The sequence below is a fragment of the Pogona vitticeps genome, chromosome 1 (genome assembly GCF_051106095.1).
Source record: "Pogona vitticeps strain Pit_001003342236 chromosome 1, PviZW2.1, whole genome shotgun sequence".
Lineage (NCBI taxonomy): Eukaryota > Metazoa > Chordata > Lepidosauria > Squamata > Agamidae > Pogona > Pogona vitticeps.
In genome coordinates this window covers 48,070,622-48,098,473 of record NC_135783.1, presented here as the reverse complement: position 1 = coordinate 48,098,473, position 27,852 = coordinate 48,070,622, and the positions used below count along the sequence as shown (strand labels likewise).

The window sequence follows — 27,852 nt, the reverse complement described above, 5'->3', positions numbered from 1 at the left end:
CGTTGTCTCCGACGGATTTTTGGTATCACCTGGCAGGACAAAGTCCCAAACAGAGTAGTCCTAGAACGAGCTGGAATTTTCAGCATGAACACATTACTGAAACAGCGACGCCTACGTTGGCTTGGGCACGTCGTGAGAATGGCTGATGGTCGGATTCCAAAGGATCTCCTGTATGGAGAATAGTGCAGGGAAACCGCCCCAGAGGTAGACCACAGCTGCGATACAAGGATATCTGCAAGCGAGATCTGAAGGCCTTAGGAATGGACCTCAACAGATGGGAAACCCTGACATCTGAGCGTTCAGCCTGGAGGCAGGCATTGCATCACGGCCTCTCCCAATTTGAAGAGACCCTTGCCCAGCAGGCTGAGGCAAAGAGGAAGTCACAAAAGCAGCAAAACCAGGGAGCTGGACAGGGGACAAACTGGATTTGTCTTCAGTGTGGAAGAGACTGTCACTCTCGAATCGGCCTCCTCAGCCACACTAGACGCTGCTCCAAGTCCTCCATACAGAGCACGATACCATAGTCTTTCGAGACTGAAGGATGCCTAACTATAAAAACTGCCTGTTATGTGGGTGTGATTGACCATCAAAAACTGGGCCCTAAACTTTGGCCAAAAGCCTCTTTCATAACTAATCAAATGGCATCACTTTTGTAGACAAATTGCCCCAGTTTAAGAAATCACTGCAAATATTATCAGTTGCACACTGAGTCACACTACTCAATATACAACAGATAATGCCTATGATAATTTCATATCTTAAGGCACTTAAACCTCCAAAATATATGCCATTTGTCTTATGATGGTGTAAGTAGGCAGGAGGATATGGGCCTTTATTTGCTGGGGCATTCTGATGGTACCTTGTTCCTCAAGTCTGTTTACTGTTTTTTTTTTAAAGTTTTAATCAAATATATTAAGACTGTGCAAATTTATGAATTAAGGATGTCTAAAAGTTCCTGTTAGGTATGTGGTGGCGCTGCGGGCTAAACCACAGAAGCCTGTGCTGCAGGGTTAGAAGACCAGCAGTCGTAAGATCGAATCCACACGACGGAGTGAGCGCCCGTCGCTTGTCCCAGCTCCCGCCAACCTAGCGGTTCGAAAGCATGCAAATGCGAGTAGATTAATAGGGACCACCTCGGTGGGAAGGTAACAGCGTTCCGTGTCTAAGTCGCACTGGCCATGTGACCCCGGAAGATTGTCTTCGGACAAAACGCTGGCTCTATGGCTTGGAAACGGGGATGAGCACCGCCCCCTAGAGTCGAACATGACTGGACAAAAATTGTCAAGGGGAACCTTTACCTTTACCTAAAAGTTCCTGTTATTAACAGCTCTGCTCAGGTTTTGTGAACAAGAGGGCATGGCTTCTTCTACTTAGTCAGTGAATCTCATCTACAATCTTTCTGGTTTCCTACTTCCTTCAACTTTTCTAAGTATTTTTACCTTTTCCGTTGAGTCATGTCTTCTGGTAATATGCCCAAAATTTGATAACTGTAGTTTAATCATTTTAGGTACTTGTGAAACTAATTTGATGTCCATCTTAATTTGTATTTCTGGTGGTCCATAATATCTAAAAAGCTGTCCTTTAACACTCAATTTCAAATGCATCAATTTTTTTATGTCATCTTTTTTCTGTACGTAGTAAATGGAAATACCATAGCATGAATTATCTTGGCACCAATTATGAGAATGTATCAAAATTGCAATATATTTCACAAAAACTGGTTTATATAAGTGAGTTAAAATAAATTGAAGATACCTTTTCATATTTACTCAGAGTGTGCAATCATATCTGTATATATAATGAATCAATAAAAAGTAAGTATTAAAAATCAGGAAGATTGTCATAGATTACTTGAACCTGCTGAGCCAACTTTTCCATAACCATGAGATCTGTAGGGCAAAAGGATGATGTTTCCACCCTCGGAGTTTATGACTACTTTGGTAGAGAAATGGCATTTGATGTAAAAAAACCACCATCATCTAGAGTCTGGCACCAATAGTCTGTCTCCCAAAATGCATGTGTTCATTTATAACTCTGATCCAGTCTGCTTCTGAAAATGTCTATGGTTAAACAAACAAATAAGGGCCTCTGCATGAAAATTCATTTTAATTCATATTTAATTATCATTTTTAGAGTATCTACTAGAAGTTTTCCCCCATTCCCAACACATGCCTTTCTTATATTCTTAAACAGCATTTCAAACCATATTGTAAACAGGCAAATTATAGTATTTTAGCTGGGGAAGGAGAAATTATAGATAATGCAATTTAAACCTCTTACACCTGTAATGGTATTGACCCATACTGGGGCCTCAGGTGCTTACATTGGAATAAATAAGTGGTCTTTAGGTACATAACTGTGTTGTGCGGTGTGTAGCCTGACTCTTACTGAAGAAGGTCTTTCCCTTTGTGTTATGAGGGATGTATCTGTTTGCTGCTCTTCAATACAAACAAGCTCAAGAGAGATTAGCTGCTGTGCTGATAATCTAGAGATTTGCTTAAGTGGTGGAAAAGGCATTTTAACAAAGGTAAATTGGTCATATGTATTTCTGTGGATCATTTTTCACTTTGCTGTAAAGTATACTCCCTGCCCCATACAAAATTGCTCTATCCTGATTTCTTGAAGTCTACTAAAACTCCAAAATCAAAACTGCAAAATGGAAGGTTGTATGTGTAAAAAACACATCTCTTTGGCAAATAGAGACAAATATAAATATCTCAAGCCATTATAATGCTATATTTGGATTTTGCAGATCTGTGTTTTATTTGGACAGAAATAAAGGTTACAGGTGTGCACTGACCACAAAATTCTACTTGGATCTTGATTTCATTATTTGAAGAACAGCTTAATTCAGCTTGGAGGGCTCTGCAGGCTGCTTGGTTTGACTCAAGAATCAAAATACTGTATCCTTTTTGGAAATCTGAAGATTTCTGCCTCCCCATTGGGAATAAAAAGAAAGCTATTTTTTAATTTATTGACATAACTAGACAATATTTGCAGGAGAGATGTCACTTTTTGATGGGGTGAAGTGTGGCATATTTCAGCCAAACAACAAGAGGTTTGGTGCTAAATGCCTTTTCATTTTTAGAGAGGTGTGTGTGTGTGTGTGTGTGTGTGTGTGTGTGTGTGTGAGAGAGAGAGAGAGAGAGAGAGAGAGAGAGAGAGAGAGAGAGAGAAGGCAGGTTATACAAGAGGAATCTTTTCAGTTCAAATGGGTTTTAAAAGGGATTTTCATATCCCTCCCCCCACTTTTATGTGGCAAGGAGAACAACATAACTCAAGGGCTTGCCTCTCAGGAATAAATTTAGCAAGGAAAATTCTAGGTGTGTTTGTCTTTTCTGTTTGAAAGAGCTCAAAGTTTAATTTAGGAAGAGCTGTATTTTCCTTTCTTCTTGGGTTTATATAGGCTATTTGTAAGCATACACTGTCGAAATACCATTCTATAAGGAATGTGTGACATTACCAGAGGACAGGTGCAGGGTTTAAGCTGTTACAACAAATGGAAAAAGTTTTAGGACTTTTGTTCATTTTGTTTTCTGCAAACATTTTGTCTGATTATCCTTAAATGGTAAACAGGTGTTATTACAGTAATGCTTGACACAATCATACAACCTTGCTTGCTTGCATAGTTGTCACTTCATCCCTTTTTCTATATTCTTTCAGGCAGAGAGGTGTTGTTGTTGTTGCTATCTTCGGAACTGATATACAGTGGTGCCTCGCTTAACGAGCGCACCGTATAACGACGAAATCGCATAGCGATCCGTTTTTTCGGATCGCTAATGCGATCGCTCAGCGTTTTTCTAATAGGGCAAAATTCGCTTTGCGAAGACCGGTAAGCGTTTCGCTTACCGATCTTCGCAAAACGAAGCCCGACGATCAGCTGTTCGGCGGCCAAAATGGCCGCCGGAAGCCCGGAAATGGCCCAAAATGGCCGCGCGCAGCGTTTTCGCGCCCTCGTTAAGCGAGGCGAGGGCGCGAAAATGGCTGCCGGCCTTTAAGAAGCATCGCTGAACGGTGAGTATTCGGCCCATTTGGAACTCATTAAACCATGTTTAATGCGTTCCAATGGAATTCCCTGCCCCGTTCAACGATGCTTCAGCATAGCGAAGGTTAATCTGGAACGGATTAACCTCTCTATGCGAGGCACCACTGTATAGGAATCCTAATCCTTGTAGGGCTTTCCAGGTGAGCTATTTAAGGAGTGGTTTTGCCAGTTTCACTCTCCAGGTGAGTTTCCATGGCTGACTGGGGTTTGAACCTTCAACATCACTCTATCTACTACATCAGAGAGTTCTTACAGAAGTCAAATGCATCACCAACCTAGCTGATGTTAACCAATTGGAAAGAAAGCAGTAGAAGAATAACAAGTAGCAAAACCATTCCTCCTCAGCTTTCCTCCCTCATACATATGTCTGGCTCTCTATTATATGTGACTTGAATAAAACACCTGTTGCAGAAGGATGATGGCTTGTTCTCCCTGTCCTGGGAGACAGATCAGGTGTGCCAGGGAGCTTGACTATGGTTGTGGAGTCTCTGTGGGTCTTCAGATACTAATGGGGTGAATCAGTATCATTATTGGCCACTTATGGGGAGCAGTGGGTACAAGTTTCTCATACTGAGTGTTGACTCACAAGTAACACCATTTCTAGAAGCACACGTGATTATTGCTCTTGTGGGTAGCAAACAAGGGTAGCCGTGTGACATGGTTTCTTGCACCTTTAACAACTGTATAAAAATGGAATTTTTAGCAGGGACAGCTTGTCATGCAATTTCCTTGTTCATACAAACTATTAAAAGTACAGGAATCCTTCTACCATTTCATGTAGTCACCCGAGACACAAAACACAGGAGTCAGTTCCATTAGATTTCTTCCATATCCCTGTCAAAGCACTGTGATTTGACATGGAAAGGAAACACTTGGTGAAATTATTTCCTAGTTGGAAACTGGAGTTGTTAGTCACAAAACCATGTTACTCTTCCTGTTTCTGGGATTTCTCTTATAGACAGGTGCAGGTAACATTAAGGTTTTAGAGCCACACAGCCTGCATCTTTCCCAATAATTCCCAGAGTCTGAGAATCTTCCAGGACTAGATTCCTATAAGAATCATACAGAGGACTTTGCTACAAATAAATTGCAGATTTGCTCCATTCTTAGAGTGGCCATATAGGAAAGATAAATTTTTCAAAGAAAAGTTTGGATGTAAATCCCAGCAAACCCTCTTTTGCCTCCAGGCAGCAGAATCATTTCCATAATACACTATTCTTTAAACTGGATCTTCTGTATTGCTCAGTTCAGTAAAAGGATGCTTACCATGGTGGTGGGACTCCCATGAGTTGAAGGCTATAAATGTCAAAATATTAATTCTTTGTGCAGATGGATGTGAAATGTTGCAAATTTAAGAAATAGAGGACAACAAGGTATATGAATACTCTGCCAGATTTAATAGCTCAAGAGGAGAAGGGGACGACAGAGGATGAGATGGTTGGACAGTGTCATCGAAGCAACCAACCTGAATCTGACACAACTACGGAAGGCAGTGGAAGACAGGAGGGCCTGGCGTGCTCTGGTCCATGGGGTCACGAAGAGTCGGACACAACTAAACGACTAAACAACAATGACATAGTGGACAGAACAGCACTCTTTCTCATTAGCAATGCTTAAATCACTTTTTAAAAGGAGCGTGTTTTTAATTTTAATTCCCATGTGGACAGCATTGACCTGGGACACATGCTAAATTATAAAATGTAATTGTCATATGGGAAGCATGAAGAGAGCAGGGGTGGTGGTGGTGGTGATGAACATGCCTTTTAGAAAGGATTTGGGCATGGCATCCCTCAATTACATACTCATTCATTCAGAAATAAATCCCAGTATATTCATGAGGCTTACAGATAAGTGGTCAAATAGTTGCCTTCACAGGTAAGTACTGTAACACTATCAAGAGTATGAAACATGGCAAATGAAAGAACTGTTGGGTGTATTTCTGCTTCTATCACACCAGAGGGAGTGTTGGCAAAGCAATACAGGAAACAACCATCTGTTGTATATAAAGTTTCTTATGGATGTTCAGTTGAAGAGGAATATGATATGAATATTTCTTTTTACCACAGTCTCAGCACTACTAAATATATCTGCTGATACCGGACAATTGTGAAGCCACATTTCTTGGTTTCTTTTTGCAATTTTGTCTGGCGTCTCAGTGACTTGAAGCGCCTTTAGATTGAGATTGGCCAACGGAGCTGCTTACTCTGGGTTGCAACCACTCTTTGGCCCTTGCTCTCACACTGCTGGGAAACCTAATCAATCTCCTGCTTTTTCTGGTACATAGCTTTTGGGCTCACTGCCAAGGGATTTCATAAGAAATCAGAGTGACTTTTGAATTGCATCTGCACTAGCACTAAAATGCTTAAAATTACTCTTCTGTTTCCTTGACTCCCAGATTAGAATATCCAAATCCAGATATTCTCACACAAGATGAAATTCTAAGAAAAGGCAATGTTTTGTGTTTCGTTTCTGCAAAGTCTCCCATTTCTCAAAGGACCGTTCCATTTGACCTTCTGCTCAAAACACACTTGAAAATGTTCAGATTAGTCTTTTGGAGGTGAAATACTTGAAAAGGAAACGATGTAAATACAGTTATCTGGAAAAAAAGCACTTTAATGTAGAATAGCTGGAATCCTGTTGCACAGCTCTGACTGTGCAACAGGAATGACATCACCAGCAGTGGCAGACTGCTGTGGATTAGAGGCTTCTCTTTGCTATTTTGGGGTATGCACAGCTTGTACACAATACAACAAAATTATTGTGCATCCCAAAGTTGTGAAAGGAAGCCTTTAATCAGTGGCAATCTGCAACTACTGATGACATCATTCCTGTTGTACAGGTGGGCCCTATCAAACAGGATTTTGTCCAGTGCCTCAGACCCTTCAGTAGACAAGACAGAGGCTGCAACTATGTGGGTGAATAGTACAGCATTTGCTGTGCAAATAAAACAGAGACATTCAATTTTTAAAAAATTGATCACATGACACAAAGGCCAATGTGAATCAGCCCAGCCCTTTTTGCTTCAGATCCAGAGGTTTCTCCCCTGCTTCTGGGGGCTTTTACTTTTATTCAGGCCTGACTGATTCAAACTCTTTGTTCCCCATGTCATCAGTTGTTTTGTTCTCCAAAAGTACAATGGGCATGAGTGTGGGTGGTATTCTGGTGATACACTAAGGTCTAGTTTTCCAAAGTTCTTCATAACGTACAAACGTGTATGCACATACCATGAAAAACATTGCAGACTTCTGTCATTCATAGTACTTGTTTCTGTTTCATATAGATCAGAGGTCTCCAATCCCCGGTCCACGGCCCGGTGCCAGTCCATGGGCATGGCATGACTGGGCCACAGAGACAGAGCTCCCACCCCCACGCACTGCCTGACACCCACCCACACGGGTGCCCTGCCCCTCCGTGAGCACGCCCCTCCCCTCCACACATGCACGTGAGCACGCTCCTCCCCTCTGTGAACATGCGTGAGTGCGCCCTGCCCATCCTCAAATGTACCCCGCCCAGTCATGAGTGCAGGGGGGACTGCCCTGCCCCCCATGCATGGACCCCACCCCACCCTTCCAACCAGTTCCTGATTCAGAAAAGGTTGGAGACTACTGATATAATGAAGATAATCTTGCTTTATCTGTGCAAAGGTGATCTAATGCTAAACTAAACTATATCAATGTAGAGATAAGGTGATCCAATGCTAAACTTAGTAATTTGTTTTTTTAAAAAATAAAAAATGTTTTGGAGTGATAAGGGAGATTATAGGGATGAACGTTCCCACTATCCAGAACATCATGCCCAACTTATTTTATCCCCTGAATACCATCTGGAGTCAAACCATCATTTTGGAGAATGAAATAACTAATCACATAGGAAAGTGTCTGTTTTAATTGTTCCAGCTAGAAAAAAGCATCATAAGAAAAAAAAAAGAAGCTCTGCATCAGAGGAAAAAGACCCAATCTGATTCAAATTAGCCTTTGTAACATGTGGTCAGTTAAAAATGGTGAATTTATGCGATTTACACCTGCAAGTTGACATTTGCATTCCCTGCCCATTATTCTCTCACATGATGCAATACTTGAGGCCCAACCCTAGCATTAGACACAGTGAGGCAGCTTCCTCATCTAGTCAAACTGGATATCAAGAAAGGAGAGCAAATTGTTAGTTATTTGCTTTGTTGTTAATGTTGTGCCCCCTTCTCCTGGTGGAGATGAGGAGAAGAGAGTGTCTGCCCCACTGACTCACTCACTAATTTCACTCACTCTGGATACTGTGCACCGTGATTTAAATGTGGGGGTTAGTGGGATGGAATTGCCATTTGTTGCTTCAGCCCAGGTAGCAAAATTCCTTGGGCTAGTCCTGGCAACACTATGCAGGACGTCAACAAGCCTAGAATCGCACTATAAGCTTCCCTTGCTCATTTTCAAAAGTCAGTGGAACTTGCCTTGTGGTAGTAAATGGGCCCAAGCAACTGCCTCTCAGTCTCTTCCACTGGGAGCATGTTAACTGTGAGACTGCACTGAACTGGCATAGAAATAATGTGTGTTCTATAAAAGATGGCATTGGCCAAAATCTCCTTGCTGGATAGTAAATGGCACTGGAGTAGGCCTATTGAATCAACTAGGATTTAGTGAGTCAACTCCTACTTAATTCCTTTGGTTCAAAGGGGGCTACTCCAACTTTGACTTGCTGTGTTAAAAAAAAGTGACAATTACAGTAGGCCCATTTGAATCAATGAGAACCTATGTAAGAGTTAACTCAGCAAAACCCCATTCATTCAGTAGGCCAACTATAGTGCAGTTTAGTGCAACAGGACTCCAACCATTATTTAGTTACTCTGTAATGCAGGGTGGCTATCCCAGGAGAAGCTTATAGCTGTCTCCAGAAGCTTTACTTTCAGTTGTTATTGGAAATACGTATATAAAAGAATTGGGCTTTTCATTGGTTTCCCCCCTTAATTCATGCAGATACATGAACTAATTTAACACTGACTGCTTTTTCCAAGTACAGGATGTTGTGGCAAGTGTCAAACCACCACATCCAGGTGAAATATAAAACCAGCCAAGCAAAGCTGTAGTGGTAATTTTAGAAGACAGGCACTTGTGCTCAGCACTGACGTTTTATAGAGACATCATCTCTTCATGGACAGAAAACTATGTTGATTATTTTGACTTGAAATCCCCTCCCTTCTTATCTTCAGATCCCAACAAAGCACCATGTTGATTTCCCTCTCTTTCTTTGGATCCACCTTCATGGACAGCTTCATGTGAGGAATTTATTTCAAAAATTGGGTCTGCTCTTTGGTTCCTGATTTTCTCATAGGCAATTTGTGGTTTAGTGAGAATTTGTTCAGTAGTCTCCAGGGTGAAATCTTGGCTTGTTGCATTTTGTCAGTTGCCAGCTCTTATTTTTATTCTGAGTCTCATTAACAAGTAGGCCTTTAAAAACAATAAACAGACACTTGGTGTACAAACAAGAAGGTGAAATGTGTGTGTTGAAGAGTTTTAAATTTCAGGTAAAACCTCCTTTTGCTACATAGTAGAAGTACAGTGATCCACAGAGGAGAATAACAGCAAGTTCCCAGAGTCAAATCCTTTCTTATTAGCTAGCACTTAAAGTCTTAGTAACTCATTCTGAGAAACCTGTAGGAGAAAGAATTTACATTTCTTTTACATACATTTGCTTGACATTACGAACATGTGCATTCTGATTTTTTTACTGCATATATGAATGAACAGATCAATAGCAACAAACAACTGCTACCAACAGACAAAGGAGAGGAACAAAACATTCAGCAGAGAGGCAGGAATCTCTTCGAATTTTAAAAGCTGGAAGGAACAATTGGTTAGTGCTGGATAGATAGACAATTGCCCTAGCCCTGAAAAGTCCTTTCCAGTCACTCAAACTAAAGGCAGCATGCAAGACTGTAAATAAAACTCCAATGGTGTGAGACCCTCCAGATGTTGCTGGTACTGGTACTGGTAAGACATAACCAATAGTGAGAAACTACAGTAGTCACAGTCCAACATCCAGAGGGCCATGTGTTCCCCATCACTGCCAAATAGCCTCAAGAACAGTGGTCCCCAACCTTGGGCCTCCAGATGTTCTTGGACTTCAACTCCCAGAAATCCTGGCCAGCAGAGGTGGTGGTGAAGGCTTCTGGGAGTTGTAGTCCAAGAACTTCTGGAGGCCCAAGGTTGGGTACCACTGCTCAAGAAGACTGAATGTTGAGCTCCTTAGCCTTTCTTACTGTGCTCCCAATAATTGACATTTACAATGTAATCCTGTACATTTTTATTTAGATGCAAACTCTGTTGAGGTCACTGGTATTCACTTAATAGAAATTACTTCTGGATACAAATATGTAGGGCTATGATATTTTACTAAGCCATAGCTTATTTAACTTAACTATTTGATAGTGGCAGGAGAAGTGCAGAGCTTGGGAAGCTTATATTTTTGGACTCCAGAAGTACCCAGCCAGCATGGCAAGAAAAGTACATTTCCCATGCTCTTGCTAAGGATCACTGCTCCCATTACCTGTAAGGCCAGAGGCAGCTCTTTGACTAGTCTGTCTTACTGTGCTCACTGAACAGTTACATTCTGAAAAAACCACCAGAAATATTAGGAAAACAAGAAGCGTTGAATCACACACTCACACAAAACTCTTTGTGATGAAGAAGAGGAATGATAAGACAAAAAAAGAGTAAGAAGCAATACTCTGATCATCTTTCCCAAGAGCCAGGCTAAAAAGCAATTTTCTGGTTATGACCAGACAGGGGAAAGTGGAGTGGTCTGGTTTGTGCCTAAATGATTCTTTCCTTAAGTGTGATCTATTTTATCTTGCAGTTTTGTTCACGCTGGATATGTTTTTCTCGCATGAGAAGAACCCAGACAGGTCTTTGGATGACTCCAATTTGTCCACTTTTCAATGATTGACTCTTCCCTGCTTTTTATTGCCTGTGAATTATAGTGAGATTTCCCCCTTTTTTTAAAGCTATTCCTCTGAAAAAGTCAGTGCTTCATCAGATAACATATGTTATCTGAAGGACATATCTGATGTATCTAAAACTGCGCTGAGTCAGTTAGGCAAATATTTTTAAAAAGTTAGAGAAGAAAACAGAGGAAGGTGTTTCTCCATTGTCCCTTTTAATATCACAACCCACTGCATATGTCACAGGATTGTCACCACAGCGAACACCACCCACAGCGCTATTGGGAATGAATTAACCAATCACACAGGCTACTGAATGAGAGAATCGGGAGCATTCTCAGACTGTTGCTAGGGGCCATTTTTCCCATTACCTGCAAGGGCAGAGGCAGCTCTTTGACCAGACTCTCTTACTCTGTTCACTGAACAGTTGCATTCTGAAAAATGCAGAAATATTAGAGCCACCAAGAAGCATGAGTCCAAACTGTGCTAAATAAATGGCAGCCCCAGCACTGTGCCAGAAAGAGAGGGGCAGCTCTTAAATGGGGCAGGATGGTTTGCTCTTATTCAAAACATATGCGGTTGCCGTAATTTGATTTGAACCCAAACTGCACCAAAACATTGGGTATTCCATTTCCGCTCATTTTACAAATCAAATTGGCTTTTGCATAAACAGAATCTGCGAGAGCTGGTTTTGGAAGAGCAAAGCCTTCAATGTAACTGATTGAATGATCTCAGTTTTTAGAGTACTCAGTGACCTGTCATCTCTGAGTGACATTCAGTATATTTATAAAATACAAGCTGGCTTAAAAATGAATAGAAAAAGCATACACTAAGATCAAGACTAAACACATACTAAAACCAGACTGTCAGCAGAACATATCATATGAAAAGACAGACTAGATTCAGATGAAGGAGACATGAACATTAATGGAAGAAACATCAATAATGTAAGATACACCAATGACCACCTGACTGGCAGAAAGCAGCAACCACCATAGATGACTTTTAAAGAAAGTAAAGGAATAAAGTGCCAAAGTCTGATTACAGTTGAATGTTAAGATGACAAAAATCATGACCACAGAAGAACTGCAGAACGTTGGTGCTGAAAAGGAATAAATTGAAATAGAGATTTTGCATGCCTTGGTATACAAATCCAAATGGAGACTGCAGACAGGAAACCAGAAGACTGAGACTTGGAAGGGCAGCAATGAAAGAATAAGAAAATATAATCAAGTGTAAGGATGTGTCACTGAAGACCAAGAGCAAGAGCCTCCACACTCTTGTATTTCTGATCACCATGTATGGGTGTGAAAAGTGGACATTTAACTGGAAAAAAGATTGACTCTTTTGAAATGGCACAGAAGGAGAGCTTTGTAGATACCCTGGACTGCCAGAAATCCAAACAAGCAGGTCCTAGATCAAATAAAGCCTGAACTATCACTGGAGGCAAAAATATTGAAAATGAGACTTTATTATTTATTTATTTATTTATTTATTTATTTATTTATTTATTTATTTATTTATTTATTTAATTTATACCCCGCCTATCTGGCCCACCGGACCACTCTAGGCGGCTTCCAAATATAAAATCAAATAATAAAACATAAATCAAACAAGAACAGCAGTAAAGATGGGCACATCATGAAAAGGCAGGATCCTCTGGAAAAGACAATAATGCTGGGAAAGGTGAAAGGCGGCAGGAAAAGAGGAAGACAAGAAGCCACAGGCTTGAGTCTACAAAGCTGTTCAAGGCAGTTGAAGGCAGGACATCTTGAGGATTGCTCATTCATTGCATCACTGTGAGTTGGAGGTGACTTAACAGCACATAACAACAACAGCAAAATCAAGACAACACCACCAGCAACTTTGTAGAGTATAATGCAGGTGCAGACAACACCTTTATTAAACCACTACGAGAAAAATCACACAATCTGCTAGCTTTTCTTCAGGCATGCACCACTATCTCAATAGTGTGAAGAATTTAGAGTTCCAAAAGTTCATGACATTATGGATTTACCAGACTTGTTTTTTAGATATAAGTTAAAAAAAGGGAGTGGTAGCCTAGCACAACCAGAGGACAACAAGTCTAAGATGAAGGAATGACAAATATGATATGACGGAGTGCCACTTCACTGACTTGTGACTCAGAAAAACAGACATGGTGCTTTTTCTTGGGGAATTCTGGAATTGTCATAATTTTACGTCTTTTCTTTCTCTTCTTTTCAACTCTCCAAGAACGTTTATCCTTTCCTTGATGAAACATACCTTCTGAATAGCTTTTTGCTTGATGAGAAATCCTTTGCTCTTGATATTGTTGTAGCAACCACTAGCAGTGTATCACAACAAAGTGCACAAATGCTTCACTGCAACAAATCAAAGGGATTCTGATTCAGAGGAAGAACATGAGTTCAATGGGGCTAAAATGGTGATGTCACTGAGTCTTATTCCCTTGCTCAGATACTGAAGTACTGTAGCAAGACATGATATGGTTTGCACCGTGTGGCTAGTACTACTGAGTAATTTTCATGGGTCAAGAGGAGACAAGAAAAAGTCTAAGGAAATTTAACTCATTGACCTGACCTTATTAATTAATTAATTTATTAATTAATTTATTTATTTAAAATATTTTTATCCTGCCTTTCTCCCCAAAAGGACCCAAGGTGGCTTACATCACTAAAACAGCATTTGAAAGCGATAAATAGTAAGTATACAAATGTTTAAAAATAATTAAACAAGTATTACGTATATTAAAGTGGTAACTAAGATCAATATTCAAACACATTTAATACAGAGCACAATCATCCATTTAAAACCCCTGATTCTGATAATAATCTCTTCTCTAAAGCTGTTATTTACATTTCAAGGGATGCCTCCCTTGGTGCCTGTAGGAACCTCCTTGAATTATAAATGTAGGAAAGTAACTTTCCCCACATTCTGTCCCACAAGACTTAAAGTCTTAAGGCTGCTCAAGCTTCCATGCAATTGATGTACCAAAAATGTGCACATTAGTTGCATTTATACTTAACACCATGTCTCACCTGGCCTCCACAGCAACCTATAGTACTTATTTCAAGTACAAGGTTGGTGTGATAGCCTTTCAAATTCATCTCTGTTTTAATCCAAGAGAGAAAACCAAGTCCTTTCTCTCCTTGTCCCAGCTACCTTTCCTGTCCTTCTACTTGGAGTGGAGGAAGATGGGCTTTGCCAAATTGTACCTTCCGCAACACACCCAACATCTGAGAAAATGTTTATCAGCTGTCTTAGGGAAACTACATTTTCTAACACTGCTCCTTCACAACTGTACCCAAGTACGGTGTGAGCCTGACCACACCAGAAGAGCAAGCAGTTGGGCATGTATGAGGAGTGGCTTAGAGGCCATCAGGGGAAGGGACTGGTCCCTTTATAATAAAGTCCATTTTGGCTAGAGGTTCAACTGAGAATAAACCAAACTATCTTCCAGAATTTGAGAGAAATAATTTAGTTTTTTAAAAATCTCATTGCTCTCCGGTATTTTTAAAATGTGTGAGAAAAAGTAGTAGAACTTCAGGTGGATAACATATATGTCGATGATTTGCTGGCTATCCTTCCCAGTATATATAAAACTGCCTGGAATTTCCTGTCCAGTAACATACATTGGACCTGGTATAGTTCAGTGTGTTGGACTATCTGGCTACTGAGCAAGTAGGAGTTTGAATCTGATTGTGCCTTCTGTGAGAGGGGCTAGCTGAGATCACCTGCCATCTTGTGCCACTTTGGTCCCAGAGTACCATCAGAAGGAGGGACTGGTAAACCATTTCTGAGTACTTTATACCTTTGAAAAAACCCTGGGAGAATTGCTGAATGCTAGAATCAATTATTGACAACACATAATTAAATTACATATATACTACATCAAACTACGGTGGACCCTCTACTTACGGAATTAATCCGTATTGGAATGGTGGCTGCAGGTCGAAAGGTCTGTAGGTCGAGCCTCCATTGACCTACAATGCATTGAAAACCGATTAATCCCGTAACCAGCCGTTTTTGTTCCATTTTGGTTTTTTTCTGGTCTGTAGGTCGATTCTCCGGCTGCAACTTGAACCTAGATTTTGCGGCCAGAGAAGTCTGTAACTCGAAAAGTCTGTAAGTCGAGCTGTCTGTAAGTCGAGGGTCCACTATAAATGATTATATTCTTGCATGCAACTACTCAGGGTATGGGTAGTTCTCCTTTCCCTTTTGAAGGTGGGCTATCCTAATCAGTATCCAGTGTGGTGCAGTGGACAAGAGTGTTCAAGAAAGCCGCGTTTGAATCCCCAATCAGCCATGAAAACCCAGCATGGAAGTGTGTGTGTGTAATATAGAAATGGTAAAAACACTCCTTAAATATATCATATCTTGAAAATCTTATTAGTGTCATTGTAACAGCGGATGGACTCACTGATCCATAATGTCCCTTCCAGCTCTGTGGTTCTAAGATTTCTAAGTTTGATGGGCACATTACATACATACCCTAATCAACTTTAATAATAGTTTGTCAGTTTAGTATGCTCCCTTATATTTTATGTTTTCCCTGCGGGAAATGTGCATTTAATGCGGCCAGAGAAAATTAGGTTTTTAAACCAACCAACAATATCTGAGTAACTTTTCTCCCAACTCTCTCTAATGTGCTGTGGAAAAGAGGGAGATGTATTTGTTTAAGTCTTTTCAAATTTCTACCACCAGGGAGCACCATAGGCACAGTTGTGCTCCTCTCATTCAATGTTAATAGGCCTAACTGCTTTCTAATGATAATACAGTACTGTATTTCCAAGTCCCCTACCAATGTTCCTGCCCACCCTGATGCCAAAAATGCATTTTTTTCATTTGTAGCAAATGCAGACTGATACTGCAAAGCCTGCGACCAAAGTTTTGCACAACACATACTAATATTCGTTCAACCACTGAATAAAACAAAACTTGTTTCCCAAGAGTAGAAAACTGTTTCCGATTTGCAAAGGAGCCTTGAGAAACTTGATGAAAAGATGATAGTTTGTGAGTTATCTTAGGCCTATGTTAATATTTGAGTATGCCTTCTACAAGAAAGTGGGATGACAGCTTATCTGTGTTCTCCCCAGGCTAAGACATCCTTGCATACATATACTTAGAGCAACATGTGCCACTTATGCTGGCAGAAGTATGTGGCAAGGGACACTCAAAAGATATGACTCCAAATTATAAAAGGGAGGGGAAAACAAAGTAGCACATAAGAAGCCACCTTATTGGCTCATCTTGCTTAACGTTTTATATAACAGGGTGTGCAAAGTGGAGACCTCCATGTCGTATTGAATCACAACTCCCAGCATTCTTCATCATTGGCTATGCTAACTAGGTATGATAAGAATCAAAGACCAACAATACCTGGAGGTCAGTTCCTTGGTTATCCTGGTCTTCAGTTACAGGCCCACCGAGGGAAAAAGATGGGCCTCCTGTGCTTTTAACAGTTGTCTAGGGGAGGAAATTTCAGGTGTATCTTGTATTACAAGCCGCACCTGCTGGAAGTTTATATAACCACGAAAGGTACAGGAACACTCAAATTCTTTAGTGTGTGTGGCCTGCAGATATTTGAACTAGAACTTTTCTTAACCTGATTTGAAAGACTAGAGAAATTTTGCATGCAAAGTATGTGTCAGACCATTGAGGTGGCCACCCCACTCCTGGGGAAAATGCTCACCCTCTACTGCTTCTACCAGCTCTTATGGTTTCTGGCTTTGGGGAGCAACCACAATGAGTAGATGATTGGGTGTGGCTATAATGATCATTTATTCGTTCAGTTTATTTTAAATGTCCCCGTAAAAAAACAGCAGCAATAAAAGCAGGCATAATTGAGCAGGAAGTTCTCTTGTCTCTACTCATGGAAATGACAGGCATCACGTGCAGCTCCCATTCATTTCGAGGGAGCCTTTGCTTTGAACTTCCTATGGGGTCATGTCTCCTTCTGTCTTTAGGAGGGGAAAAATAAAAAGCACTGAGATCCAGAGCTAGCCGCTTGAGATTAAGATCCAAGAGCATTAAATCCGCGCCCCTTGAAATAAAGTGGTATAGTCCCTAGAGCCAGGAAAGTATTTGGGTGCATAAGATGGGGGGCGGGGGCGCAGAATCCCATAAAGCACTTCCTGTCCTTGATGCGCACACCACAAAAATATCGAATTAAGCCGTCTAGCACGACACCCCCAAATCTGCTGCCTGAGGCAGCCGCCTCACTTTCCTAACCGTAGAGCTGGCCCTGAGGAAAAACCTCTTTTTCAAAATGCCGCCCTTTTCGTTCCAGGAAAGACCAAGAATGAGCCGCTGTTTGTTTTCCTCAATTTCTTGATCATCCTCCGTCCCTATGCCAGCGGGCTCTAGCCATTACTTTTCAATAACGGGTGTTTGTGGCGGGGGGGGGGGGGAGGAAGAAAGAGGAATCTTTTAATTTGAATTGGCAAGCCGAGACCATACAGCTCGCGAAAAGGAGGCAGGGAAGGGAAGCCGAGAAAGGGGAGGGACTTAGGAGGCCAGAAAAAGCTCTTTTTTGCGAGCGAAGCTCGGCGAGGCGTAGCTTAGTGAGAGCGGGCAAGCCGGGGAGCGCTGTGGACAAGGGGTCGTGCTGCCGCCGCGCCTGACATTCGAGCGAGCGAGCGAGCGAGCGAGGAGAGCAAGAGCGCGCGAGGAGGGGGAAGAGAGAGAGAGAGAGAGAGAGAAAACGCCAGCCAGCCAGACAGGCGCGCACTCTCTCTCTCTCACACGCACACACGCACACACACACACGCCCAGACGCTAAAAGTGCAGGCTCGCTCGCTCGCGCTTGGCAAAAAAAGGAAGGCCAGCTGAGGCAGGGAGCTCGGCGCTCGGGAAGAGGAGCTTCGGACTTCCTTCTCGCCTCGTACTGCCCGGCGCCCTGGGATCGGCTATAATCGTGCTTTGATTCACCCCTTAATTAATTTATTCTTCCCCGGCTGCTGAGAAGGTGCCTCGCTCATAAACCGTTGGTATTGTGTGCTTTTTTCCCCTCCCTTCCTCTTCTTTTGGAAAGGGGAATTAAAAAAAAGCACCATATCATTTTTTTCTCTCTCTTTCCCACCTCCGGCTCCTTTTTTCCCCCCTTCAAACTCCAAGCAAAGGGCCCCAAAGCGAAGTGGGCTGATTCAGCGCTCTCCAGAGGGGAAGCTCGTGAAGGTGGTGTTAGAAATAAATCAATAACAGAACAAAACAAGCCATTCCAACTTCCAGCTTGAAGGCAGCGACTGGCGGCAGCCTCGGGATCCGAGACCTCTGGGGAGAGAAGATGCACTGAAACTTTTGGGGAAACTTTTCCTCCTTTCCCCCCCTCCTTTAAATGAATTCTGATTACTGATAATATTACAATTTTCCCCCTTCCTTTTGCCTTGGTGGTGCGCGCCACAGAGCTTCGGAGTGGGTCTGCGTGTGAGAGAAAGAGAGACGAGAGGAAGCAAGCAAGCTGTTACAAATCGGAGCCGTTGGGTTCCGTGCCGGGATTGTTTCGGAGGGGCGTCGGATCGGAACCAGGAGCTGAGCCGGGGACGTTGAGAGTTGGACAAGTTAAGGAGCGGAAAGCGAGTGAGGTGTGGAGGGAGTGATTTCCCCCCCTTCCTTTGCGGCTTTGGCGCCTTGGGAGCCGGACTTATGGACGGGTGAAACCAGAGCCTCATTTTCTCCCCCCTTCCCCCTTCATCAGCCCCGGAGTTTTCCTTGATCGGAGCCGCCGCCAGAGGAGGAGCACATAAAATAAAAGGAAAGAAGAGGAGTAAGTCAGTGCGAATCTAATCCAGCTCCTCGGGTTCCCCCCTTTTGCTTCGCTCCAGGAACCATGAACTTTCTGCTCACTTGGATCCGTTGGGGGCTGGCGGCGCTGCTCTATTTCTACAACGCCAAGGTAAAAAGGGGGCGGGCGGGCGGATCCGGGGCGGCGGGGAAGCCTTTCTTCCTGCCCCCGCATGGCCTGGTCGCTGCCTGCTACGCGGAACGTGCGTGGCGGGGGCGAGGTGAGAGCCGGGCCAAAAGGGGGGCAAAAAAAGGTGGGTGGGAAGCCCACACGCGTCGGGAGCTGCCCGGCGTGAGGGAAGGAGGGGAGGGTGCAAGCCCAGCAGCGTCGGGGTGCCGGTGCTCTGCCGCGCCGGATGGGGTTGCCCTTGGTCGGAGGGCAGGCTGACCGACCGGCTCCGCCGTCCCCGGCTCCCGACCCCAAGGCACTCCGAAGGACGCCTCACGCCCGGGAGGGCGGTGGGCTTCCCGTTCGCACGCCGCGGTCCGCATGGGGCCTGCGCGTGTGACAAGAGGGAGGCGAAGGCGAGGCAGGAAAGGTCGTCTCTCGCTCTCGCTCGCTCGCTCCCCCCCCTCCCCGAAACTCTCTCAGGCGAGAACAGGTCTGGCTTCTTCCTGGCACGCCGTTCCTGCCAGCCGTCCACTCCCCCTTCGCTGCCTCTGCGGTGGGCGAGCGGGAGTTGTGGAGAACCTGGCTGGACGAAGCCCGCAGAAAGAGCGAGGGGGGAGAGGAGAGGCGAGGAGAGGGGGGGGGGGCACAGCGCCTCTGCCTTCTCGTCGGCTCGTCATCGGTCCCTGAGCATGTAGGCAGCCACCTAGCTAGCAGGCTCAGTTCTTGCATCAGCAGCGCACACGCTCCTCTTTCTCTTTCTCTCCCCCCCCTTGACATTGCAAAAGGGGTGTTTTGGCCTGTTTGCTTTAGTTAGTGGCAGGTTTACTGACCGGAGTTCAAAATTCCTGGCTTGCAAAAAGCAAACAGAGATCAAAGACCACAAAATGGATTCTGCCTTGCTTCCAGGTCGATTTCCAAGAGAAATGACCCTGCTGAGTTCCCATAAATAGGAGTTCCTTCTATTCAACTCCCCTAGCTCCTGAGCGCTTTATCTTTGCCACTTTATGGGTATTCTTTACAGGCAGCCTAAATGCTCAGTCCATTTCCCTTGGTGTGTGTGTGGGGGGGGGGGCAGTGCTGACCAGTTGATTGCCATTGTTAGTATACTTTTCAGAATAGTTCAGACAAACAAGGAGTTTAGAGTTGGGTCTAAGAGTTTGGACTGGGCAGGGAGTTGAAATATCCCCTGTTTGCTTCTAGGTACATGCTGGAAGAGACCAGAACAGATTAGCTTCCTTTTGCTGTTTGTGATCAATGCAGGCTGAGAACTGTCTCTACAAGTGTGAGAATTAGTGCTTTAAGTCCAACCTTCTCCAGTTGGACTACAAGTTCTATAAGCCTCAGCAGACAAGGTAGCCGCATCTGGAGGGCTGCCCAGCACAAACTATTATTTGCATTGTTTCCTTTGCCACTGAAGGTGAGACTGTAGTTAGGAGCCATTTCAGAAATGGCCTTTGATGTGATGTGCTTGGCTCCTTCAGGGAGGCTTGTAGCTTGGTCAGTGCAATATCATGGTTTGCGCTGACTCTTGAAAATCTTTTGAAAACAGCACAATTGAAGTGTTAGGCTCTGTGGGTCAGGTTGAAGAAGGGTGAAGAAGCTGCTCCTCTGGCGAAGAGAATAAAGATAATGGAGGGAGAACAATTATAACTCCTTTGGGAACTGTACTATGATACCTGTAGTATCATAACTTGCACTGTACTGTAGTACTATTCTGTGGTTTTGTCATAATGGTAGTGTTTGAAAGGCTAGCCCAAATGATGTAATCAGAGCATCAAGTGATTTTTCCACTGGTGGAGGGAGTGGGACAAATTTGTATATTTCTGTGTCATCGTTTCCAATAAACGTGCCTCTTTGTGCATTAGGGGGCAAAGCTGTAGCTGAGAGGCAGACTGAAGAGTTGCATGCAGGTAAAGTGTTGTGGTGCTTTAATAACACATTGGGGAGGTGTGGTCCTGAGATAAGGCTGTTCTAGCAGAGGGAACCATACAGATACTAACCTGTTAGGCTGTTAGGGTTCCAAAATGAGGCTGAGGCAGTGGGGAATCACCGTGACCTGCCTGAGGAAGCACAGGTGTTGGTTTCCTCCCGCAGACCAAATAGCAGGCTGTAACAATGGTGCAATCAGTAGCCATCTTCCCGCAGTGATTTGCCACTTCCGAAAGTTCTCTCCTTTCAGACATGCAAGCCTGATCATGGTTGGAAGAGGGATAGATGATACGATCCAAACTTGTCAGGTTACAAGCTTGGGCAGTTCCAAGGACTCTGTTCTTTTCTTCCCCCTGCTGCGGCCCAAGAAGCAGGCTTTGAATCTAGGGTGCAAGATCTTGGACAGCTCTGCTGGTGGCCTTGGTTTTACTAAAGCCTGTGCTGTTATCTTTCTTCCTAGGCTGGATGTGAGTTAGGTATAGAGTCATGGGGCTCCCTCCCAAGATGCATTTCCAGTGGGATCAAGCAAAGATCAAACACTGAGGAAGGGGAGGGAGGGAAGGAGTGTGTGACTAGACTGCTAATGATCTTACAGCCACTAGCCTCTTGCTTTCTGTCAGGCCACACTGGGAATGGTGGTTACCTCCCAGCTCCTTATGCTAAATCGCTTGGGGGGGGGGGGGGAGAGGTCCCTGCCAGAGCTTTCTTGCTCTGAGAATTCCTGGCCTTGCTATAGCAGCAACACTATTGCTTGCAAAAGGTAAAACAAAAATTCTGGAGATCTCTTTCTCTCTCTCAGTGCCATGTTGGAGACTCTTCTGGTTACTTTGCTGGATTACTGATCTTTCTCCTGAATGCACAATAGGGAAAGATTGCAGCACAGCTCAGTTCTTAAGTAGAAACCTCTGAGAAGACTTTCTTAGTGCCTGAGATGGAAAGGGGTTTAACTCTTGTCCCAGGGGCCCTCCCAAAGTAGCTGGATTGTTTGTTCCAGACCTAAACAGTTACAAAGCTCTTTTAATGAGGCTGCAGAGATTAGGGGGAGGAGAGACAGAGTGGGGGTGGGGGTTAAGGTGGAATAGGGAGTGTGTATGTGTGTGTGTGTGTGTGTGGTTAATTTATTGGATTAACCTTTTCTCTGCCTTGGTTCCAGTTGAAATTGGGCACCTTGTAGTAAACTAGGGGCTAGTGCTTAAGAACACAGTATGTCTTGTGCAACCTGTGGCTATCTTAGGACCTAAAGGAAACATTCCTCTTTACTCTGTCTTTTTCTGTAAGGAGAAACTGTGTCATAGGAAAATCCAAAATGAGGTGGAAAGAGATTATAATATAGGAACAGTGAGTAAATCCCCAAGTCAGCAAATGACACGAGGAGAAGCATAATAACCTTCAGAAGGGCACTGGGCCTTTTTTGTCCCTTGGGAACACTTTGTTTTGCTTTGCTTTTTCTCTAATGAAAGCCCACATGTAAATAGAAGCAAATTTCCCTCCGCCGGAGAAGCACCCTTGATTTTCTGAACTAAGAGTTGTCAGTCCCAGTAACAGGAGCAATAGTTTAACAGTGTAGGAGGCAAAAGAGAAGTACCTTCATGTTTCTAGTATGGACTCAAGGTGACACTGCTGTATAAATAGCTCCTGGATCCAAAAGCAAATGGTGTGAGCAATACCATGAAAATATTGTGCATGAGGTTTAATGGGTAATGTGTCATTGTGTGGGCAACAGATACAGCAGTCCTTTTTAGGAAAATACCTGGGTGTCATGCCTCTGAAAGCTGCTTCATCAGCAGTCTTTATTCTAGATAGATTTTAAATAAATAAATTAAAAATACCATATCAAATCTGCAGTTTACTATCTAAAATAATTTCTGAGGGCTTTTCAGAGATAATCTCTTAAGATAAGTTCTTTTAACACAGCAGAGCACCATACAGCTGGAGTTTATCTGAAATTCTCTTCCCTAAACATTTCTCAGTCTCTCTCTCTCTCTCTCTCTCTCTCTCTCTCTCTCTCTCTCTCCGTGCTACAATTTTAGAGTTATGGGAGAGACAAGGAAGCTATTTATTAGAGGCTAAACATCTGCAAAAGTACCTTAGGGGCACGTCACATACAAAGTGACCAGCAGCTTGTTGCTATTTCAGAACACCCCAGACTGGACGGTTTTTCTTTCTTTTCTTTCTACAGACATAAAGGGATGCCAAAATTGCAGCATCTTTATTCTTTGACTAGGATTCTGGATATATTGTGGCAGTGTGGTATTGCTTGTTACTTGTGTAGGGCAGCTGCTTGTGATCACGTTTTCTGCAGGTGTGGTAGGTGTCATAAATTGGAAAAGTCCCAGGGACACCTTGCCTCTCACTTGCTCATAAAGGCTACGTGCATTACGCGATGCTGGGAGGTGGGCGGGCACTTGCTTGACAGGGACAGCTTGCCACCTGGCCAGGTAGCTAGGTCTCTGAGACTGCAGACACAACGAAGGCTTTTCTGTGGCTGCTTTCCAGCCCTCGGCCTTGGTGGTTTCTGAGGTCAGGTATGGCTTCTGCTTCTCCCGTCTTGTTTGTGTTGTTGCAGTGACCTTCATGTTAAGGAGGAAGAAGAAAAAGGAAAATCCTGTTCTTGGCTGTAAAAAGTAACATTCTAGTCTGCTAGCTGCCAAAACCTTTTACAGGGGAAGCTGACTTGACCGGAAAGGCTGCACCATTTCTGCCCACAGTTATTACTGTATATTATTAGTTATATTTGTATTCCATTTCCCTCTAGTTTGGTCAAGGTTGTGCACATGATTCTCCTCCTTTCTACTTTATTCCATCCTGAAAAACCCTGTAAGGTGGGTTAGCTAGGTCCAAGATTGCTCAGTGAGTTTCAAGGCTAGGTGGAACAATAATGAGGTTTCTTTCCCCCCTCCCCGGGGCCCCAATGTTGGACAGGCAGCCTTAGCTATAGTACCATGGTGGCCGTCATTGTCAGAAAGCTGCTGCTGGTGGTAAAATCTATGAAATGTTGAGAAATTCTTTGTATTGTTTTCCTGTGGTGGTTACTGGTCTTTAATTATAGCACAGCTTCTCTTTTTTGGCACTTCCAGAAAACATTGCTTGCCTCTTCCATATGTCTTTTTGATATTAGACATGCCAGTGAATGGCAGCGTTCATTATACCTCAACATGAAAGCTGGTACTTCCCAATACTGGCTTGAGTCACTCCTTCACAGATCAGCTCCACCGATATCCTAATGGCTCTCTTCTTTCTGTCTTGCCTGTCACTTGTGTTTAGATGACACTCTTCAGAGCCAGTTCCTTTCTGAATTGCTTGGATGTGAAAATTCCTAGGATGCCACCTTAATTAGTTCTGGTTTGCCAGCCAGGCATTCTCCCTGTAGGTATTTGTGCACTGCATTAAGTATGTGGAATCAGCATGATTTGTCTATAGCCATTTTAATGGTCAAATTCATTTCTGTAACTGCGTAAGTGGGAGTTTGGTTAGAGCAGCAAAGAAGCCAGGCACAATTAAGAATGGGTTGCCACTTCTGTGCTTTTTCATATGTCCTTCACACTGGTTGAAAGAGCCTAAGAATTAAAATTCAAGATGGCATCTTTCTGGACTTTGGAGACTCCAGCAGGAAAAGAGAGATGAGGGTTTCCATCCTATGCAGATAAGCTGCTCAGCTTTGATTGACAGGAGCGGAATCTATGTAGCACAGCTGGAGAGCCAGTGGAGTGTTGTGGAGAGAGTGTTGCTGGTACCCGTAAAATCCAGATTCTAGTTCTCCTCCTGCCAAGAGGTCCACTAGGGTGACCTTGGACCGATCACATGCCCTTGACCTGGCCAACCTCACCGAGTGGTTGTGACAGGTTAAATGGGAAGGTGAGGGGAGCTGAGTACCCTTCTTTAAACTCATTCCAGGACAGGCAGGATAAAAATACAACTACTCAAACAATAAACAAATAAACAGAACAGCAAATATGCTTGTGAAATACAGTTGGTGGGAAACAGTTGACTGGGAGTGCGCTGTTTGCCTCATGTCTGGCTTATGGGCTTCCGAAGAAGCAAGCGTTTGGCCTCTGTGGGAACAGAATGCCAAGCTAGATAAGCCTTTGGCCTAATTCAGCAGGATTTTTACATCCTCGAAGTCTGAAGAGATCTCTGCTCCTCAGTTACCCCACATTGCGCAGTGCCCGCGTAAATGGATTTGCTTCTGTGACGCGAAGGGGGAGAGAGAGAGAGAGAAATCGGATTGTGATCATTTTAATTGCACTGCTGGCTCCCTTTTCACTCTGCTGGAGTGCTTTGTAACATGCAGCCTCCTTTTTCCCCAAATACCTTTGACAAACTTTCCTTGTAACAGCAATGGCGTGCACAAATCTTATGGCATATTTGTCATGTCAGCGCTAGAAGGTCACCAATATTGTTTTCTCCTCTGCCACCCCCCCTCACCAGTTCAGATTTGCTCTCTGTGTTTTGACCTTAATAATCTAAAATGTCTTTGAGCAGCAAGTTTCACTCCTGTTGCCTGTTCAGTGAAGAGTGTTGCTGACTGCTGAGAGCTTTCGTAGGACCTTCTGCCTAAATTCCGACTTTACCAGAGAACAAGGAAGTGGAGTTTTTTGGAATATGAATTCCAGAATCTCCCAGCTAGCATGGATAGGGGCTGTGCTGGTGGACTTTTCTGGGGTTATAGTTGAGAATAATTTTCCCCAAGTTTTTTTCTCACACTTGTGGGCACAGCAGGCTTGTAAATTTTCTTTGCCTTCCTGCTGAGCCTGTGAGACCCTGAACTTTCTCATTTTTACCCATGCACATATATAGCCCAGGCTGTGTTATAATGTCTTCTCTTATGCAGGGAGGAGTGTTTCTTTTTCTTGTTTTATTTTAAAAACAGTGGAAATAATGCATCACAAAAGCACGCACGCATGCGCACACACACACACACACAGACACAGACACAGACACAGACACAGACACAGACACAGACACAGACACACACACACACACACACACACACACACACACACACACACACACACACACACACAGAGGTGCCAACAGTAGTCATCAGTGTTTTATTTCTGAATCTAGGTATTTTCTTTTCTTGATCTTTCATTTACAATGAAGAGGAACAAGTTGTGGATACAAATTATGGCAATGCCTACCTTTTGCCTTGCAGATGGTTCCTGGAGGGCTACTCTGATTTCTGCAGGAAAGTACGGTGCTTTTCTCTGAGGATTAGTCACAAATACTGTATTTTGACTGATTTTTTTGTTCTCTTTCCAGTTATCATGGGCTGCTCCTGCCCAGGGGGATGGAGATAAGCAACACATTGAAGGTAAGTGGCTTGCCTTCCTTCTTTACTCTTGTGGGAAATGGAAAAGTGGGTATAAGTTGCAGAGAAAAATTGGGGTGGGCTTCCAACAGCTCAGCTGCTGGAGAAGACCCTCCTTAATGCTGCCACCTTCTGGAAACTAGGTGTCAGCTGTATAGAATCATACTATTTCAGAAGCATGTGCTCCTCTTGTATGTTGTTGGATGTCATCATCTGCCAGCACCAGATAGTATGGTTGGTGATAATGGGACTTAGAAGGTACAGTAATAGCATCTAGCAGAGTGCATTATCCTCACCTTTGACATATGTGCATGCATCTGTTAAATGAAAGTAGTGGCCTAAATCCTATTAGTTAAACCCACCAGTGTAACGCTGTTAGAGTAAATCTTGTTAGCAACTGGCTAAGTCAAGGTGTTAGCCTAGACATTTGCTGGTTTGCACTGAATTACACAGCTTGGTGCACATAACAAATGCCTACTCTAATTTCTTAGAAGTCATGGCAGTTAGCCAATATGGTTTATGCCAGTTGTGGCATAAAGGCCTCAATAGGATTGTAGCTGATGGAATATAAGATTGACATTATTCACTGTCAGATTTAATGCCATCTTGGATTCATGATATCCCAGCTTGATTAAAAGAACATTATTTCACTGTGGAGGAGGAAGAGGCTGACCCTGTGTTCCACCAAAGCCCACAGAACACGTTACAGGAATGCTATTGTTTCTAGATCCAGACATTTGCATCTTGGGTTAATTAAAATGTCTGTGACAGTCCAGAAAACAGATGTATGAGTTTGTTATGATGTTCAGAGGAAGATATGACAGCTCTTTCCTGTTGGCAGACCTTTGACCTGGCGTGTTCAGCTCCCATAGAGAAGCAAGGTGTCAAACTATCAGCCAGTGTTTGGATCTTTTAAAGATCAGTGGTACTTGTGGGTCTGAATAAGGAAATAAAAGGGATACTTTTCTAGGAAACTACTTTTCTATCTGACAGTAGTAGGGTTATCAGAAGATTACTTGGTATCTTTTAAAGGGATCAGCCAGGATATGAGGACTGATATTATACATCAGATTCCTTGAGACTGTAGCCTAAGATAGATGGTAATATTGAGGTAGGGTTGGGGGGGGAGAGAATTTCCTTTGTTCCTTCTGACCATAGAAGTGTTAATTTTTGGACCATAATGCCCAGAATTCCTCAGTCAGCTTAGCTGGGGGATTCTATTACTGTGCTCCAAGAAGTAGTTTCTCCAAGCTTTGCTTTTGACATTACAGTACTTGAGGATTAATTCTACCATATCTGAGGCCAAAATGTTTCGAGCATCCTACTTTAGATCAAAGCAGATCAAAGCAGTGGTCCTTTTGGAGGCATTTCCTGTGAATCTCCTAAGTGCTCAATTGAGAGGTTTTGGCGTTGAACTTTGGAGCATCTGGGGCCTGCAGTGGACACTTGGGCCTGTTCTGGTAAATGAGCTGTTGACACTGCAAGATGGATGCATCTCCTCGTTCCTTGTAAAAACTGCCATGCATCTAGACAGGTGTGTGTTCTGCAAAGTGATACAAAATAAAGGGTGGCCGGAGAGAGCAGGAACGGCATAGGGAAGGAAAAGCAAGTTTTGGAGAGTAAAGGAAGCAGTTTCTTTTGACAGGTGACTAGATAGATCACTGAAGGGAGTCTTGCCTTCTTCCTTTTTGGGAGGATGTCTGTTTCACAGTGCCTGGTAAATTTATTCAAGCTTGGGATTTAGC

General features: G+C 43.4%; 1 protein-coding gene across 8 annotated transcripts in view; it reads left to right on the top strand.

The window, feature by feature from the left end:
- The first annotated feature begins 17,784 nt into the window (after positions 1 to 17,784).
- VEGFA (vascular endothelial growth factor A) overlaps positions 17,785 to 27,852 on the top strand; it is a 31,077-nt gene continuing 21,009 nt past the window's right edge. For 4 of the 8 annotated variants that reach the window (XM_020785110.3, XM_072991924.2, XM_020785108.3 and 1 more), the window contains exons 1-2: positions 17,786 to 18,867; positions 26,059 to 26,110. In XM_020785110.3, the coding sequence (XP_020640769.1) occupies positions 18,802 to 18,867; positions 26,059 to 26,110 (118 nt within the window). In that variant the 5' untranslated portion in view covers positions 17,786 to 18,801. Of the gene's footprint in view, positions 18,868 to 18,913; positions 18,977 to 19,936; positions 20,778 to 26,058; positions 26,111 to 27,852 lie in introns of those variants that run through there. The other 4 variants (XM_020785106.3, XM_020785107.3, XM_078383054.1 and 1 more) reach the window with 4 other exon arrangements.